General features: G+C 34.7%; 1 protein-coding gene and 1 long non-coding RNA gene across 7 annotated transcripts in view; both read left to right on the forward strand.

The window, feature by feature from the left end:
- The window catches only part of tasp1 (taspase, threonine aspartase, 1), a 60,610-nt gene extending 55,928 nt beyond the window's left edge, over nt 1–4,682 (forward strand). For 3 of the 5 annotated variants that reach the window (XR_012388638.1, XR_012388637.1, XM_073919817.1), the window contains one exon: nt 43–1,798. Coding sequence is in view for 3 of the 5 variants with exons in the window: in XM_073919817.1 (XP_073775918.1) it covers nt 43–135 (93 nt within the window). In the remaining 2 variants the exon portion in view is untranslated. Of the gene's footprint in view, nt 1–42 lie in introns of all 5 variants that reach the window. The other 2 variants (XM_005156968.6, NM_001100953.1) reach the window with 2 other exon arrangements.
- Nucleotides 4,683–6,564: 1,882 nt separating this feature from the next.
- The window catches only part of LOC141377032 (uncharacterized), a 48,622-nt gene continuing 36,610 nt past the window's right edge, over nt 6,565–18,576 (forward strand). The window contains exons 1-2 of one of the 2 annotated variants that reach the window (XR_012388827.1): nt 6,565–6,733; nt 6,889–7,047. This is a non-coding gene — a long non-coding RNA (uncharacterized lncRNA). Of the gene's footprint in view, nt 6,734–6,888; nt 8,282–18,576 lie in introns of those variants that run through there. The other variant, XR_012388826.1, reaches the window with a different exon arrangement.

Genomic DNA, 18,576 nt, shown 5'->3' on the forward strand with positions numbered 1-18,576 from the left:
CTCAGCATTCAACAGCTGTGTGTTTCTCTCTCTGTTTGCCAGACGCACATATCCAGACTTCCTCCTGGAGCAGTGGCCGGACAGTCTCTGGCGATCGAAGGTGGAGTGTGTCGACTCGGGACCGCGAGTGACTGAAGCGGTCTGAAATCATCATCCTCTATTTCTGCAGCAATATGTCAGCGTCGAGATCTTCACTGCGCAAGAGATTGACGTTGTGTCATTGTAGGACACAATCATAAAGGGACAAAAAGGTTGCAATATGTCTTTTCTTCCATTTTCTTCTTTCTTGCACAGATATAAACGGTTATTTCCGATATGTTATTTATTCAGTTCTTTTATACAACCTACCATATTTTTTGGCGCTGCATTCACGGGCACAGCGTAGACAGCGTCATCTGTTTTACTGTCACTTGAGACAGGGTTAGCAGGGTAATTTGCTTAAAGCATCTGCTATGAAAGGAGGACATGCCAAGTGCACTTCAGGACTAGTGCGCTGCTCTGGTTTTAGTGGGCTTCCAAGAAACTCAGCTTCTAGTATGTGCTGGATAAGACTTGATGCTACATTTTAGAGTTGTCACGATACTGGAATTCGATACTCATCTGTAATGAAAGTTTAAAAACCTCCATTTCCCGCTAACATTTGAGCGCTGTGGAGCACGTTCTTAAACAGTGTTGATTTGCCATTGTGCAACCGAAATTACCGTGATTGCCTGTAAAGGTCATCGTTTCACCGAACTCACTGCTGTTTACTGAGTGTAACCACAGATATAAGGACACTGGAGTGCTTTAAAGCTGCGATTCATTAGCGGATCTCTCAAATGTCAGCTTATAGACAAACCAGCTGATGGACATGACTTTGAAACGCTCCAGTGTCCCTGTATTTGCGATTACACTCAGTAAACAGCAGTGAGTTCGGTGAACTGATGACCTTCACGGCCAATCACAGTCATTTCTGTTGAGCACGTGAACACAATGGCAAATCAGTGATGTTTAAGAACAAGCTCAACAGTGCACAAATGTTAGCTGGAAATGGACGTTTTTAAAATTTCAGTGCCAATTGGTATCGAATTCCAGTAATTCGAATTCGTGATAACCCTACTCCATTTCTATTCCTCCATGAAACAATATGCACCATCCTTGTCATTGTAAATAAGCTATGGGTTGTTAAAAACAGGGTGGTCATTGATGTAGCTTTTAGTTTAGGATTTTTTTTTTTTTGGCTCATGTGACGTTTAATATTACTTTTATATAGCCGAGATGCTCGTTTTGTGCAGAAGTTCAGTTTAGTAATTCATAATAAAGTTTGAGTGGAGATATTTGACACGTGTGCTTGATGTGAGTCGCAAATGCGTATATGGAGTATGGAAAACGGGATATAATCCTTATTGAAATGTAAAAAAACAATTAACTTTACATTTGACTTTTTTAAAGCTATGTATGCCAGTTTGGTCAAAGGGATAGTTCACCCAAAAATACATTCACTTACTCACTGTCATGTTATTCCAAACTGTAGAACACGAAAGGTTATATTTAAGTGCATCATGGGGTCCGTTCTTTGTACCTCGCTTAAATGATCTCAAATGATTTGACGGATTGTATAATTTTTTAATCTTGGTAACTGATCTCTGGCTAATTCAGATAGTCAAACAAGTTAGCAATCAGATTCAAATATGTGGATGAACTGATCTGAGATCACTACATGTGTTGTGAAGGACAGATCTATTGATCCTTGAAATCATGATCAGCAATGCATTGATTGGCTGATGGGACAGCAGCATTATGACATCATCTGATTAATATTCAATTATCCATGTAAGCAAAATTGCATAAAGTTCGTAGTAAACAGTTATGATATGCAAAAAATATCATATGTAAAATAAGATATGCAATAACTTTCCACCTTTGTTGTGGACTACGTTTACACTTTCATGTCAAGATTATTTAGCAATTTAATTAGTTTTACATTTAGAGTGGAGTTTCTTTATTATAGTAGCTTAGACCTTTAAAGTTTCCAAATCAGCGTAAGGAAAAACTGGCCGTTTAAATTAATTTTGCATCAAAAAAGCTTTGATATCGATAAAAGTGTCTGCAACTTTTGCGAAGCACCAAATCACCATCATATTAGCTGTCAAAACATGACTGCATAAATTATTATACCTTAAAAAAAAAACAGTTGAATATTGTGCATGTCTATTATCATACACAAATTGTACTAAAGCTGGTACCTTAAAACAGTCCACATGTGTGTCTAAGACGTCCATATTAATAAATGTTTTCTTGAAACCCCTTGAGGAAAAACGCCTCATGACAGTTTTGTGCTTTTATTTCAGAGTGCAGTTTGCATACGGTTTATTTATTTATTAAACTTTTTAAAACTATTTTACCAAGTGTACATAACTACTATATTGTAAGAAAAAATCAGCATTCGGTACATACTTTCAGTATCACCTTTGCTTGAATGACCCCAGCTTATCCTATTTACATAAAAATTAGCCTGCTCGTGAGCAGGTTCGAGCTACCAGAACTGTTGCTATGACAACAACTCTCAGATGAGTTTTGAAGCATGAAACAATTCTGGATCGTGTCAAATCGTCAATAACCAAATCCAGCTAATTGAGTAGTCTGTGTATGAAGAACAGACCCCTGGCCATTATTTTCTATACAATAAACTATAAATAATAAAGGATCAAAGTATCATAAAAAATAGTCCATACAGTCTTCAGATGTTTTATGGACTCATACACGAGTCCCAATACTTTGGGGTGTTTTATATCCTTTTTTATAGCTTCCCCCTTTACAGAGCACAACAGTAAAGTTCCGGAAGTTAAAACTGTGTTAATTTTCTCCAATTGTGAAATAGATTTTTAACAAAAGTGAATAAGACTTTAAGGACAGACCTATTCAAACAGTTGTTTCAGCAGTTTCTTATGCAAATTCAAAGGGTTTTCTGTCCAAAAACACATTTTTCATTTATACCACTGCATTTGGATATGGCAGGCTAATAAAATTTGATAGGCGGAAATTACATAAAATTTATAACAGAATAGCTTTTGCATAGATTATGATAGAGACATTTTCTTTTTTTCTATGATTACTGACATGTGCTGGAACAATCTAAATTAATTACAGCAACCTAGACAACACAGAACCTTAATGGTGCACTTTCAAATTTGAGTTTGTTAAAAAAAAAAAAAAAAAAGGCTCCTCTTTTTTTGTGGAGGGGTTATGATAACACAGACTACATATCCAGTTTTTTTTTTATCACTGTCAACAGTGTTTTCTGAAAATGCAAAGGATTTTCTTTAAAATAAAACCCAAACTTTTGCATTTACATCTCTGCATGTGGATTTGGGAAGCTTTTAAATTTGGGTTAGCAAAATCCAGGCGGAAACCCCAAAATGGCTCTTGACTTCATGAGGTTAATAGTGCAGTGTGTAAAAAAAAATTTGTGGACAGAAAGGTCCACTAAAGAGCACTAAAAGAGGTCTAATTTTTCCAACCACTCCTATTGAGCACTGCAAATGATGACTTGGTTGAGTTGAAAATTGATTGTATATAAAATTGAAGTCTTTTGTTTCTATAAATGCAAGTAGATTTAAATTAATCAATTTATATTTCCAAGTTGTAGTATTTTTTATATTATTTAATCCTTTGAGTACAGAGTCTTGCATTTTTTCGCCAATGTTCATATACTTTTTTGCTTCAAATCAAAGTCTGAAATGTTATGATCCACTTTTTAGCTATTTATATGCTTTAAGATGTTTTTTTCTCCCAAATCTTTATGGCAAGATGCATGGAAAAATACTTTTGGAAACCAGCACCAATGAAAAAAATAGGTGAACACTAATGCACTCCATATAAACATATAAAAACCTTTTGCAAATTGGAATAATGAGTGAGTAAATGAGAGCGGTTTTATTTTTAGATGAACTGTTCCTTTTAAATAGTGGGACTTTTCTCAGATCTAATCATATGCACTGTTGAAAACGAGTCAGTCCGTGGTCGTTACACTTTCACCACAAAGTTGATGGCAGTAGGCTCAGAGAAAGATCTTGTGATGAGACTAGATGCACACGCACTTTTGCCCAGCGTCTTACTAAATAAGTGCACTACTTTTACTAACTGCACTGTTCGTGGGTGTACTAATAACATGGCGCATGTTGCTGAATCAATGTATGCATTTCTTTTGCGTACTGTGAGCTCACTTGAAAAATATTAAAAAAGCTACATAGTGCACTTGGTTGAGCTCTATTAACAGCTGAACAGTTTTGTGTGTTTTCTAATGCCAAGTGTAGTGCTCAGGAGATGAGACCCCCCTAAAAAACAAGCTTAAAAAAGACTGTTAGTCCATCTTTGAAAATGTAAAGTATATTTTAGGTCTGTATTTTATAATGGCAGAAAAACAAGAGGATCTCTAAAAATGTATTTATTAATTACACTGAATCCTATACTTTGAAGGTTATTAAATTGATGAGGGTTTCTGGCAGGGCTGTTATTTCAAGTTCTGCAGTCTATCGTTTCTTATGTTAAAACTCTTGCAGTATACAATGTAAGGTGTATATGCTTATTTTAGTTTTACTTGACTTTGCATTTATGATGAAATGTCTGTGAACGTTTCAAACAGCAGATCGTACTAACCTATTGTTATTGTAATGCTCAATAAAGCTGAGGTATGGTGTGCATTTGTTTGTGTTGATTCATTCATTCATATATTGTCTTTTTAGGTTTCACACAAAGAAATGAATATTAGCTTAGATCATTTTCTCATGAATGAGGGCTTCAGTTTGGAATGCTTGAAAGGCCTTAACCCTTTAACTGCATGCACTATTTTATAGTTTTAAATAATGACTTTTTAGAATCTGAAATATTTTACGGCATACTTTAATAAATAAAGAGGATTTGGTATTTATAAATGTTTAATTTTGATGATTATTTTTAAATAAATTGGTCATACACTTCATATTTTTCTGATTTTCATAGTATGTATTGACGGTATTAACTCTGGTACTTTTACCGTAAACTGACATATCAACCATTTGGTAGAGGCTGATATTTTAGAAATTATGGGATGTGTTGAAAAAAAAAAAATGCATTGAGTGTGTTCACTAGCGACATTAAGAGTTAAGTTGGCCCTTTATACCCACCAGAGGCAGAATGATGGGGAAGGGTTGGGGAATGCCTTTAACAGATATTCTCATTTCTAATTTAACATAACTTTGTGTTTGTTTGATTTAATGTGGAGCTACAGAAAAAGCAAACTGAAATTAAATGTTGTAAATGAATCATATATATATATATATATATATTTTTTTTTTTTTAATGGACAAAGTGTCCATGAATAGGAGACAAAGCACAAGACGTCAGCAGGCAAATCAAGCCAAAGGGAGGCTCAGCATGACTTGTGTATTCGGCTTTGCACTCCATTGTTTCATACATGGAATATTTTTTATTGTAATAAATTTGTTAAAATAATATACATTTTCAAAAAATTCTTATGCATTAGTAAATACGGTTTTTATTTTTAAATATTATGAAATCCGGGTGTCACAGTGGAATTTAGTTTCCCCCTCAGTCTAAAGACATGAGCTATAGGTGAATTGAAAAAGCTTAATTGGCTGTAGTGTTATGCGAGTGTGTGCAAGATAAATGACCAACATAAATAAATGGTAATTGGAAGAGATACAGCAATCTTATGCATTTGGCTTTTCTTTTTTTTACAACCAAGTTTATGTGGCATATGCATAGATAATTGTGCATGTGCATATTGATATGTGTATGGAAGTAATGATGTATGATAGCATGTTTTTTCTGTTAAATTATTGTTCTGCTGTATCGTAAAATAAATAACAATAAAAGTAAAAAATTAATAAATAAATGACAAGCATGGTGGCGCAGTGGGTAGCACAATGGCCTTTCAGCAAGAAGGTCGCTGGTTTGAGCCCTGGCTGGGCCAGTTGGCGTTTCTGTGTGGAGTTTGCATGTTTTCCCCGTGTTCGCGTGGGTTTCCTCCAGGTGCTCTGGTTTTCCCCACAAGTCCAAAGACATGTGGTATAGGTGAATTGGGTAAAACTAAATTGTTTATAGTGTACGTATGAATGAGAGTGTATAGATGTTTCCCAGTGATGGTTTGCAGCTGGAAGGGCATCCGCTGTGCAAAACATATGCTGGATAGGTTGGTAGTTCATTCTGCCGTGGCAACCCCATAAATGTATGATTGATGAAATCCATGAGGAAATTACTCATAGCAACTTAAATGTTATTCATATTGCTATATTTAGCTACCTTCAGCCCACAGCTACCTTTCAAGTTTGAATTTTGGCCCTTTATAAGAAAAAGTTTGAAAGGACAACAAAGTATGATTTATCCTTGAGCAGATAATCAATCAAATCAGTCAGTCCAATCAAATCCTCTTAAATTTCCTTTTTACACCTTTAGCTGGTGAGTAGCAAATCACATTTCTAAACTGGCATAACTATGTCTGATTGGTTAACAATCTGCAACCCCCTCCCCATTTCCTGTTTTAATCACAAATGCTGTTAAATGTCTTAACACAACCGCAAATTCTTCTTACCTGTGTTGCTGCATTTTGAAGACATGTCACTCATTTTCAACGGGGGAAAGTGTAACGGTCAATATGGCGAATGAAGCCCCGCCTTCTTGCGTGCAGGAGCCAATCATCGATCGCTATAGGATTCTTCGGGTGGGGGGAGATTCTCCACGTCTCAGACCAGACGTGAGTTTATGCAGATTTTGTGTGAATTTCAAATGTTTAGAAATGAAACTAAAGCGACAGTTGCTGTTTAGTTTTATTGGTGATTCCTAATATGAAATTTAATCGTTAGCTTGGCAAGCAATTTTAAAGAATTTGATGTTTCCCTATTCAAACAGAAAGCCAGAGCATGCTGACCAAAAGCTGTTTCAAAGATGGCCGCCACGTGAAATGACTTCAGAACTTGCATAACTATCTCCAATTGGTTAACCCTCTTCATGCCCATCCTCAAACGTTCTGTTTTAATCAGAATTGCTTTCAGAAGCTCAGCAACACAGGTAGGATATTGTTAGGATATTCAAGTTCACCAAAAAGTAAACTAAAAAGACCAAACTTTTGCATTTACGTTGCACTGTACTGTTACACTGTAATTTGTGGATGCTGAATTATTTGAACGCTTTCTGTGTTGAAATGAATTGTTTAATTTCTGAAGGTCTATTGTTCTCAGTGTTTTGGTTAGTCTTTATATCCCATGAGCTTTTGTAGAGTTCCAGACTGCTCTATTTGTAGCATCGTATTTGTTTTTGAGGCTCTAACAGACAGCACGAGTTCTATCCCTGTCTTCCCCCTGCCTTTCCTACTCCCCACATCTTATAATCTTAACTGTGGGCTGCCAAAGATTTATAGTCTAGAAATAAATTACACACTCGACAATAACCCAGAGGTGAAAATAGAAGCTCTCCAGAGAAACGAAAGAACTCCCCAAATGCCTTTGTTTGATGTCAGATTTGAAGATTGATGGCATTTTGTAGTTTGAGTTAATTGTGCTTTGCTTTAATATCCATAAGTTACAATAAGAGACAATCATGTGGCTGTCCCATATGTTGTCCTTAACTTTGTCCTACAGGGAGTCTGGATTTATACTTGTCCTATTGTGTATGTGGTCAGCGCTATATTGATTTTTGTTGTTTGTTTTGCCTGCAAGAGTGATGGATTTTTGCTATAACATGTTTTTTTCACTGTATGTTGACACGTACTTGCTGAGTTGCTATTTCACAAATACAGTAATTAGATTTGTTCGTTGAGGAGCGATTGGTATAATGTTTACATTTTTGCGTAGGCGTAATTCTTAAGATAAATAGTTTTTTTCTGATAGTTTAAATGTTGTTTTATCAGAAATCATAAAGTAAAGTCCTTTACCGGTTCTTCAGAGAAACAATAGAACTCCCAAATGCCTTTGTTTGATGTCAGATTTGCAGATTGATGGCGTTTTTTGTAGTTTGAGTTAATTGTGCTTTGCTTTAATATTCATAAGTTACAATAAGCGACAATCATGTGGCTATCCCATATGTTGTCCAAAAATGTGTCCGTCTGTGGATTTATAATCATCCCATTTTGTATGTTCTCAGTGCCATATTGATTTTAGTTGTTTGTTAAGCCTGTAAGAGTGAACATTTTTTTGCTTCACCATGTTTTTTTACTGTGTTGAGATTTGTAATTAATTGCATTTGTTCTAAGTGGAGGGATTTGTACAATGTTTAAATATTTTTTGCATACTATTGTAAGTTTAACTCATAAGATAAATCAGTTTTAGTTCAATAAAACTGGATGTTTTGTCACCCAGTAACTCCTAAAATAAAGCCTCCACCTGTTCACTGCATAAGCGCATACACACATATTAGAAAATACAAGGTGTAGCTCTCTTTGAACACTTAACACAAGCATATTTCCTGTGTCACTTTCCATTTCAATTCAGTTGGCTGACACTTTTATGCTGTGCACGCCGTAATGTTATTTGTGAGGTTGTGGGGTTGCTGAGGGCCCCTTCAGCTTTGAAAAGAGATACTTGGTCTTTAAGAGGTGGCAGGGCACAGGAGCGAGTGCCCCCAACATTCAAGGTGTATCCAATGCCTCGTGCTCAGCGAGACCTAAAACGCAAAACAGACGGCAATGCGAATGGAGATCAAAGACTGCGACTGGCCTGCTGTCCACACATGCTGAGCTCTCCTGTCAGACTGAATCGCTGCCATGTGGCTGCATGGTGTCTTTCTGCGCACACCAACTTGCGTAACGGGTAGCTATTGCTTACGCTCACCAAAATCTCTCTGTTTAGGCTTCTGGGGCCGGATTGAATTCTCAGTTTGTTGAACCGATAGCAATTTTTAAACAAATGTTCACCCTAAAATGTTAATTTGCTGTTAATTAGTTCACACTATGCTATCCAAGATTTGGGGGATATTCCTTTTAACAGCGAGTAGTTGAAAGTGTTAATTGTTCAATTAAATTAACTTTTAATGCCTTATTTCTAGCAAGTGGTACCCTTTAGGACCCCACCCTACCAAAACAGCAAATCATACTCTACCATTTGTTTTTTCTCAGTAAATGGTAGTCCAGTACCTAAAAGGTGGAGCTAGACTCCCTGCAGAGCATTGGTTGGTTGAATTGCACATAATACAACATGACATTGATTGCTATTTTCTGGCATAAACCATACCTATCAAGTGACCTGCATTACTGCTTTCTGACATTCAACATGCTTTTTAAGTATGGATTCTGATGGCATTGGAAATGCAAGCCTAATCACGGTTTACTATTCAGAATCGTACAAAACTGCACTGCAGTGTCTTCACTCATTGGAAACAAGGATTAAGTTCAAGTTAGCAGCTGCTAGAACTTTGACTGTCATAAAAGAATATAAAGGGATTTTATTTCCTGCATCTCCTGGCAATACATTTATAAAGGACCAGGAGTGCCAGTTAGAAATAAAATAAAGAATTAAATGATCAATTTAATAATTGAAGCATTTAAAATGTGGATAAATAAATAACAATTTAGATAGACAATTAATGGAGAAAAAAATTCTGTTTATTTAAATTGTGTTTTTAATTGTTACTTATTAAAGCAATTTAACATTTAACAAATTAAACAATGCATTTTTTAATAACTTTTAATGTATAAATAGACAATTTTATAAATGTATATTTAATTCATGCTTTAATGCTGATTAATCAAACAATAATAAAAGTGCATTAATAAATATTTTAAAATGCATTTAAATACACAATTTAAATAGCTTTTTTTTTTTTAAATAAAACTGAACATTGTTTACAAGATCTTTATTTTTAATCCACAGCTCCAGTAAACAGTGTGAGTGTGTTCACACAACAGTCTGTTTCACGGTTTTCAGAAAAAAAGTGTTTTTAAAAAATTTTAGAAAAATTCATTATTCATTAATTCGACTATTTAACAGAAAATGTTGAGGTAAATCCCAATCATACAGTTTGCCATTTTCATGAGTCTCCTATACAATAAAGCACAAGAAACTGTTATATTATGATTTCTGTTATTATATTACTAAATTCAAACTACAAATACTGTCTAGGCGCTCTTTTATTGTGTCGTCATGTGATAGACTGCTGTTATCCCAGTTCAAACGTCAACAGATAATATCGTCATCTTTGCTGCAAAATGAACCCACATGGACATCAGAAGGTTTCTGAGTAGAAATAGTATATAAGGGCTACTTGATACAATGTATCATGTTTCAAGTAATTGCTTGAGTAATCAGCATTTGACTGAGGAAAGACATCAGTGAAACAGCTTGTAAACAATGTAACGTAAATTATCATCACATTTACTGCAGCAAACACATTCAACGTAAATAAACGCAATGGTTAGCTAGAAAATTTATATAAAAACTGAGCATGTTGCTAAATATATGTGCAATATATTAAATATATTTACCAATGACTCGATTTTAGTTGAGAGGCACAATGTCTGTATCCAAATGATTCTTTGCTAAAATCAAACTGTAAGCTCACCAGTCAAAATAAAATGGTAACATTTCATCACCTTGGAATTATAGGTTTCTATCAGGGTTCTAAATGATTTTGAGATAATGAGCTTCAACGTTTTTGCATTCCATCGCAAACAGTATGTGTGTAACATTTTGTTTTTAAATAAAAAGTCTTAAAATGTAAACAACTTATAGAAAAAAATCCCATAATTTAAATAAGTTGTCAATTAATAAGAATATGTCAATGACTGAATTTTGACAAAAAATGTCAGCCAGAACCTTATAATTCTAAGGTGACGATTTGTGTCTATACTCGGCACTATTATTTACTATGCTTGAAGTGTGTATACAAAGACAGTCACGTACACAGAGCTCGCAGGTCATTTTCTCCTGCTCCTGTCACACAAGAACATTCTGTGCTGGAAATAGCAGGCAGACGCCCCTTCAGCGTAGAACAGAAGAAAGAGAACTTACCGTATCTTTCTTTACATGATTAGTTTAATATTTGTTTATGGTGGAACAGAGTCATGTTTCAGACTGGCTAAGTAAACATGGTAAGGATCTGTCCCACTATCAATTCTGTCCCAATAACATAAAGATATTTTCCTGTATTTCTCCCTTTTTTCAATCTTTCTATGACGGATGGAAATAAACATTAAATAGCCAGTAGTCCCTATACGCAACCCATACCGCTAAACCACCAGGTGACGCCTCTTGCTCTTAAATGTGAATCGATTCTGTGCTTTAATTTTATTTAGGCATGAAAACACTTTAAAATAAATAAAATAAACAAAAGTCAGTATTCCCTTCCGTTGCATTACAGGCGCCGTAGCCCCTCCAATGCAATCCTTAAAACAAGACCGTCAGATGATGAATAGACGCTGTTTTCCAAAAAGGATATGTACACACGATTTGAATCGGATGAAAGCGGACACTTCGGGTTTTGAGTGCATGTTGAAACATGCATATACACATAATAATAATAATAATAATAATAATATTAATATTAATAACACCTAAACATATCGATCTTGGTGCGTTTTCTTCTAAACAACAAATTTTGTCTTAAATGAGCCTAAACAGGAAAGTGATCGAATGCTTTCATCATGTGTGCATTTTTAAAGTGGCACCTCTGTTATTTAATTGGGATCCCTTATTTTCACATCCCAATGTTGACAGGTATGCCTATAGAGCATGTCTTTGCACTGTGGAGGAATCCGGAGCACAGAAATGACAACTAACCCAGCCGGGACAAAAACACGTTTTATATATATATAATATACTATAATATTTTCAATTAATGGTTTCAATTACACACATCTTTAAATTGTGTTTTCCTAAATATATCCTAAATATATTAACAGAAATTATTGTTTAGAAATATATTCCTGAGTCTGAATCTTTGTTTCAGTATGATTTTGACTACATTTATATTATGTTTTTATATTGATATTATATTTTGTTTCAAATCACACTACTGATTTTATCCTTAAAGTGTAAAATATGTTTTAGGAGTATATTCTAATTTATGGAATGAGTAATTTTTTTATTTATTTTTTGTAAAATGTTTAATTCTAATTTGTATTCTCATTTATTTTAAACCGTTTAACAGTTTAACAGCAAATCTGAAGCTACAGAACATGCTCATTTTTCAATTTTTCATAGTCTAGCCCTGTTATCTCTGAGGTCACACACTTGTGCAGTGTAGTGAGGTGAAAGACTAAGGTCATGGCTAAGGTCGTAAGGTCATGTGTGCATTTTCAGCCGCCTTTATGTGTTCTTATAAGAACGAACCCTCGCAAGAGTTAATCTGAGCCCCTTTGAGGTGTTTGTCAGCTACTTGACCTGTTTGTTCAGCTGCATGGCCCTCGTTCCCAGCCCCTCCCTGAGTTTTTGTGCACCCTGTGCCAACAAGTCGTCTCTAGGTCAGGCATGGGGCCAGGTAATACTCCATTCACTCTCCCTGTGAGCCCAGGCATTCCAGCTAGTCTTCTTCGCCAAGCAGCGACCTGGCAGATCAGGTCAGCTATTCCAGGTTCCTGCCTTCTAATTAAGCCTGCCAAGCAGCCGCGGCCCTTGCGGCATTGCGGGCCAGACACTTCCTGAAATGTGCTACACCACCCATAAAGTGCCAGTGCTGAGAGAAAGAGTGCAAAAGCGAATTGGATTTGGTCTAAAAACAGCCTCGCTCCAAACCACCACTCCACACCTCTCGCTGGAGGAGGGAGAATAACTGAAGAGCTGGTCAGCGGCACTGTGGGATTTCTTATATAAAAGCCAAGTAGTGGTTCTGCATCATTGCAAAGTGTTTCTTAGTTGTAAAATGATCTAACCATTACTTTTGCTTCTTTCGCCTCAGATAGATTGTAAATGGATTTTTAAAAATTAAATGTTAAGGATATTTTATAATTTTAGTATTTATAATGGGTCAAAAATAAGATCTATGTTTATGCATCAATCATTTATAAACAACAATATACTTTTAGATACCAATGTAAAAGTTAAGTGTTTCAAATTACGTCAGCGTAAATGTCAAAATATGGTAAAATAGTGTTACATTAGCACCTTTTACACATACAGATCTTATCAGAAGTACCGGTAATTTTACAGAAAAGTATCATGTTTGAACAGGCTCTTTTTTTGAAAATACCGGTACATTTGTTCTGGCAATTTTCCAGAAAGAGAAGTTGTAACATTAGCGGTCATTTTCCGTAATTTTGCTAAAATGCTTATGATAAACTGCTGTTTGTTTATCTTCAAGCTCTGCTTCAGTTGCTTGACGCGTGCTCTGGTGAGCGCCAGCACACACACATATTATGTACATCTTGACATTAGAAAAGTATTCGAAAGTATTCCTATATATGTTTTCATTGAAGTTATTCACAATACTTATCTATCCACAGAATTTGTAAAGAGGTCAAATGTGTAGACATTAAGCTGCGGTTCTGCTTTTGGATGTCTCTGGGACAAAGCAGGTGCATGAGTGCTAATGCTTTAAATACAAGTGAAACCATGAACAAAAGCCTGACCCCTTCTATGTTGAAAAATACAAGTGCAGCCGTTTAAAGGTAATGTCTGGTTAATGATGTTAGAATTAACCTGTATTTTGGAATGGATGTGTGAACAGCCTCAATTTATCGGTAAAGTCATTCTGGAGATTTTTCGGATATTCACAGTCATCACTATGTGAAAGGGGCTGACAAGTTAAATAACATGGGTATCCTGATCTGTACCAAAAAATCTACTCACTTCTTTTTCTATATATCCAAATATTTGTATGATTTTTTTGTGTATAAACTTGTTACACTCTATGATAATTTAATTTTTAAAATCATAAGTTTTTGCAAAAAATTAAACTAAACAGGCGACATTGTAATATATGATAAATAGGAAATAGGAAAACAGGATCTGAAAAGCTACTCATCGATACATTTACTCTTCAGTGTTTGGACTCTCAATAATGACTTCAAACCACACTGAACTGAGCTAAATTGAACTGAAGTTAAACACTAAAAACTGAACTACCCTGATCCAGTTACTATGACCATTTATGTGAAGCTGCTTTGCCACTATGTGAAGTCTACATTGTAAAAGTGCTATACAAATATAGCTGAATTGAATTGAATTGAAAATGTATGCAACTACAGTATACTACAAATATATTGCTTGATGCTTTAAAACCTTTGTGGTATGAACTGAATTTGTCAAAATAAATATTAAAATATTTATGATAAATTTTTTTAAGCATTTGGAGTACTAAATTAACTAGATATGATGTAATGTATTTCCCAGCACTGAGGGTTTTGTACTCAGTGTTGGGTTGCAGCTTAAAGGGGATGTATAAAACATATGCCAGAATAATTGATGGTTCATTTCAGCCTCCGGCACCTACACTGAAAAAAAAATTATTCAAAGATGATTCCTTGGATTTAGTAATTTTTTTATGTGAACTTTTATTAGATGAATTTAAACAAACAAATTAAGTTGAATATTAAAAAATTTTATTTGTTAAAATTTAACACATGTAAATTGTTTGTAACAGTTTTGCAGACATAATTTTTTTGGTGTAGACTGTAGCTCTGCACAAGAAGTTTGGCCAGAGGAGAAATGGTCGTGCCCAACTGAGCCTGGTTTTTCTTTTCCTTCACTTTCTTCAATTGGTAAAGTTTGTTCCTTGCCACAGGCTTTGGCCTTGTGGAGCTGCACATCAATGGATTTAATCTTCAGTGTTTGGACTTTCAGTAGTGAAAATTAAACCACACTAAACTGAACTTCAGCTCTGAAAACTCGACCGACACTTTCAATTTACTAGAACTTCTGTGTTAAACTGCTTTAACACAATCTACATTGTAAAAGCGCTATAGAAATAAACATGAACTGAATTGAATTGAATTCCTCTGTGCCAAGACCTGGTAAAGCAGGGAATAGGCTGAAGGAAAATTAGTGCATGATGTCAGATATTTTAAAAATTGTTCAACAAAATGAGCTATAAATTTATTTACTTTATTAATTATTTAAGCCTCATGGGGAAAAAAACCCAACATATTATTTGGGCATTGATATCCCAATCTAACGGCAATAGACACATCGCAGTATTAGACTATTAAAGATCAAAAGAAAAAGATATTACTTTTATATCATTGTATAATACTGTTTTTATATTGATGACCAGGTTATTTTACTTTTGATTGTTCTATTTCTATATTTAAGTACTGTTAGACCTCCCAGAAAAGCATAAAACACATTTTATTTTACTTTTATTTTTGCTCTGTCCTAATTTTATATGCTTGAAATTTATTATATTTTAGTTATAAAAAACGGGATCTAAAATAGTTATAAAAAACGCGATCTAAAATAATGAAATCTTTCCAAAGCTATTCAAATCATCTGGAAACATTATACATGACGCAATTTATATCGCAGCAAAACAAAATATCGTAACATCTGATTTTTTCAATATCGTGCAGCATTAATTGTCCTTTGATATTAAAATCTCTAGTGCAAACTCTGTTTTAACAGAGAAAGTTTATATCAAGTGTTGTAAAACTACTTAACCTGATCTTATCTAAGTTTACCCAGAGTTTGTATAACTTGTTTCATGCAACTGGCCTGTAAACTCTAAAGGCTGTATTGTTGTCTTTTTTTGTTTTTGATAAAGGCCTCTGAACTTTTAAGAGCTTTCTTGTTTTTTCTGATAAATAACACCTACATTTTCAGTGACTGCAGAAGTCTGTTATTATCCACGTCTGTGTGTCGGAAGCAGAGCGGAGCTGTAAATAGAAACGGTGTAACTTCTCGTAGGACATGTGGACTGTGTGTGAGAGTTGGTAAGGGGGATCTGCCACCGCTTTAACACAGGCCTGATGTTTTAAAATAAAGCAGGCTGTTTGCTTTGATGTGGAGGGGCCTCTAAAGCAGACGGTCTGATTCAATAAAGATCACTGCTGCTTATCCTGCTCCATGCTGTAAGCTTAGCCTTCACTCCGAAGAGCTTTTATGAAGGTGAGACAGGGAGAAGACCATGAGAATTTACTTGATACTAAAGGCAAACGCACTTTAAACCCTGTTGAGCTACGTCCTGCTGATCGCGTCAGAACAAGGTTGTGCTCCGTTTTACTCGCAGTGGGCTTCTGTGATGAAGTTTGACCTGTTAAGGTCATTATGCACAATTATTTAACTTACTGTGAACATGCGTCAATATTTAACAGCTGCCACGCACCAATGCAGGTAGTCGCTGATGTCAAACCAACATAATGTTGTATTACCAAGGCACTTTTTCATGTGGATGATGTTAATAGAGGTTTTAATGTGCGTCTGTTTTTATGCATATTGGTTTTATATGTTTTATCAACGGGTAGATGGTACATTGCAAAAAATGCAGGATTCCACATAATTCATCATGTTGTTGTTGCAACACAAATTGATTGCTTTTAAATGTTTAGGTTAAATTGATTAACTTAATTGTTTTTACAAATTAAAGTGGATTGAACTTAAAATAATTAAATTGTCTCCAAAAAACTTAAGAATTGTGTTGATTCAGCTCTTTTTTTAATAAGTAGTCTAAACAAGGAGCTAAAATATTTTTGAGTGTATAGGTAAAAGGCCTTTATCAGATCCTTTTTGTAATGTAAACACTCATCAGGATAAATGTCATAAACAGAAACAAAAAATCACCTGCACTTTCATTTTCAATCATTAAGGGAGATTAGATGTAAAATCTTTCAGCTGAAGTTGACAGGTTTTGGATTAAAGGTAAAACAAATGTCAATGTTTACAACCATTTCAGATACTTTTTCTTTTTCTCTTAGAGTATTAATGATTTCCATTGTCTCCTTTCCCATTAATATGTAAAATTGGCAAACCTATTTCATAATATTAGATTTAAAGATCAGAAAAATATACAAACTAGGGATGCTTATAATAAACCATTCACTGTTAACCGAAAGGGTGCGTTTTTAACTGATTAATCGTATCAGTTAAACGATAAAATGTGTGTGTGTGTGTGTGTGTGTGTGTGTGTGTGTGTGTGTGTGTGTGTGTGTGTGTGTGTGTGTGTGTGTGTATTTATATATATAATTTTTTTTTTAGTTTGCTGCATAAATGTGCAACACATATTTGTTAACTCGAGGGATGGTAACACGTGCAACTATATGTGCCTACAGACACATTTTGCCAAGTAAGCAAAATAAAAGAAGAATATTGCCAGTCACAGTTTGACACAGACGATTTGATACCAAACCAGTGCTGATGCCGATTGCCTCTGTCCTGAATCCATGTCATAAACAACTCTGTTTATTTGCACAACTGGATAAAGAAGCCGAAAAACAACCTTCTGAAATGTGTGCTGCTTTGGAAACAAGCCGGCTACAAGTCTGAGCGTCGGGATTTTCTCTCCATCAGAGCGCGTTCCGGCACCGCTCATAAACACAACAAATAGGCTACAGTTTTGATGATTTAGTGTATAAACAACAAACCAACACTTTTTCATTTGGAAAATTACAGTTATTAATAGTTCTAATAAAATATAATTTTTCAAAATAGCCTACATAATCTACGAATCAAACTAATTCAAAGATTTAGTTTTTTGTATGATAACTTCGCACCAAACTGAGGCGTTCATTTTATAGCTTATAAAACATGTATGCAGTTAATGCAATATCATATGTAAACAACAAAATTGTTATATGCTAACATATTAACATAAGAGCCTTGTCATTTTCTTTCATTAGACGCTGAGCACATAAATCACGAGTGAGAGAGGAAATAAAAGCACACAAGCTGTAAGGTAAAACCAGATGCTCAAGGAATAATCTTTAAAATAATGACATCTTTTAAAAATGTTGACAGTGGTTTGTGAAATAAGAATAACAGCAGAGCATTAATTAAATGCAGATTTTCTGTGTAGTGATTGATTAAAGGTAGCATGATTATTTATTTTATTTTTTTTAGCCTTATTTGACACAAGAGAAATCACATGATGGATGAAAAGCAGCCTATCCTGGTTTTTAAAAAGGATTCAGTCAGTGTTTTAGTTTTGTAATCTAAATTTGTCATTTTAAGGTAAAAATATCTAGGGCATGCATATTTGTTTTATTCTTTTTAATTAGTTTTTTTTTTCTGTGCTGTTGGAAACACTGCAGGTGTGTAAAGAAGGTCTGTTAATATGTTTGCATGTTAAATTAATTCAGGATTTTTAAATAGTATTCAATGTGTCAGACACAATATACACAACAATTGTTAATATAAAAAAATAATAATAATAATTTTATATTAATCTGACCAGTTAACGGTTAATATTCGGTTAACAAGCGGCGTTTGTTGGTTGTAAAATTAACTAAAATGAGCATCCCTAATACAAACGCCTGCTCATTGACCATTCATTTTAGAGCAGAGATGCCCAAAACTAGGCCCGCCGGCCACAATTGGCCCATGGTAACCTCTGATTTGGCCTGTCATTCCATCTGAGAATACAGGGAGAATGATGGGAGGGTTAAGGCCAATGTCTTCAACAGAGCTCGTCATTTCTAATTTTACGTAACCTTTTGTTTGTTTATTTAATTGTTGAGATACA

Source organism: Danio rerio, chromosome 13, assembly GCF_049306965.1.
Source record: "Danio rerio strain Tuebingen ecotype United States chromosome 13, GRCz12tu, whole genome shotgun sequence".
Lineage (NCBI taxonomy): Eukaryota > Metazoa > Chordata > Actinopteri > Cypriniformes > Danionidae > Danio > Danio rerio.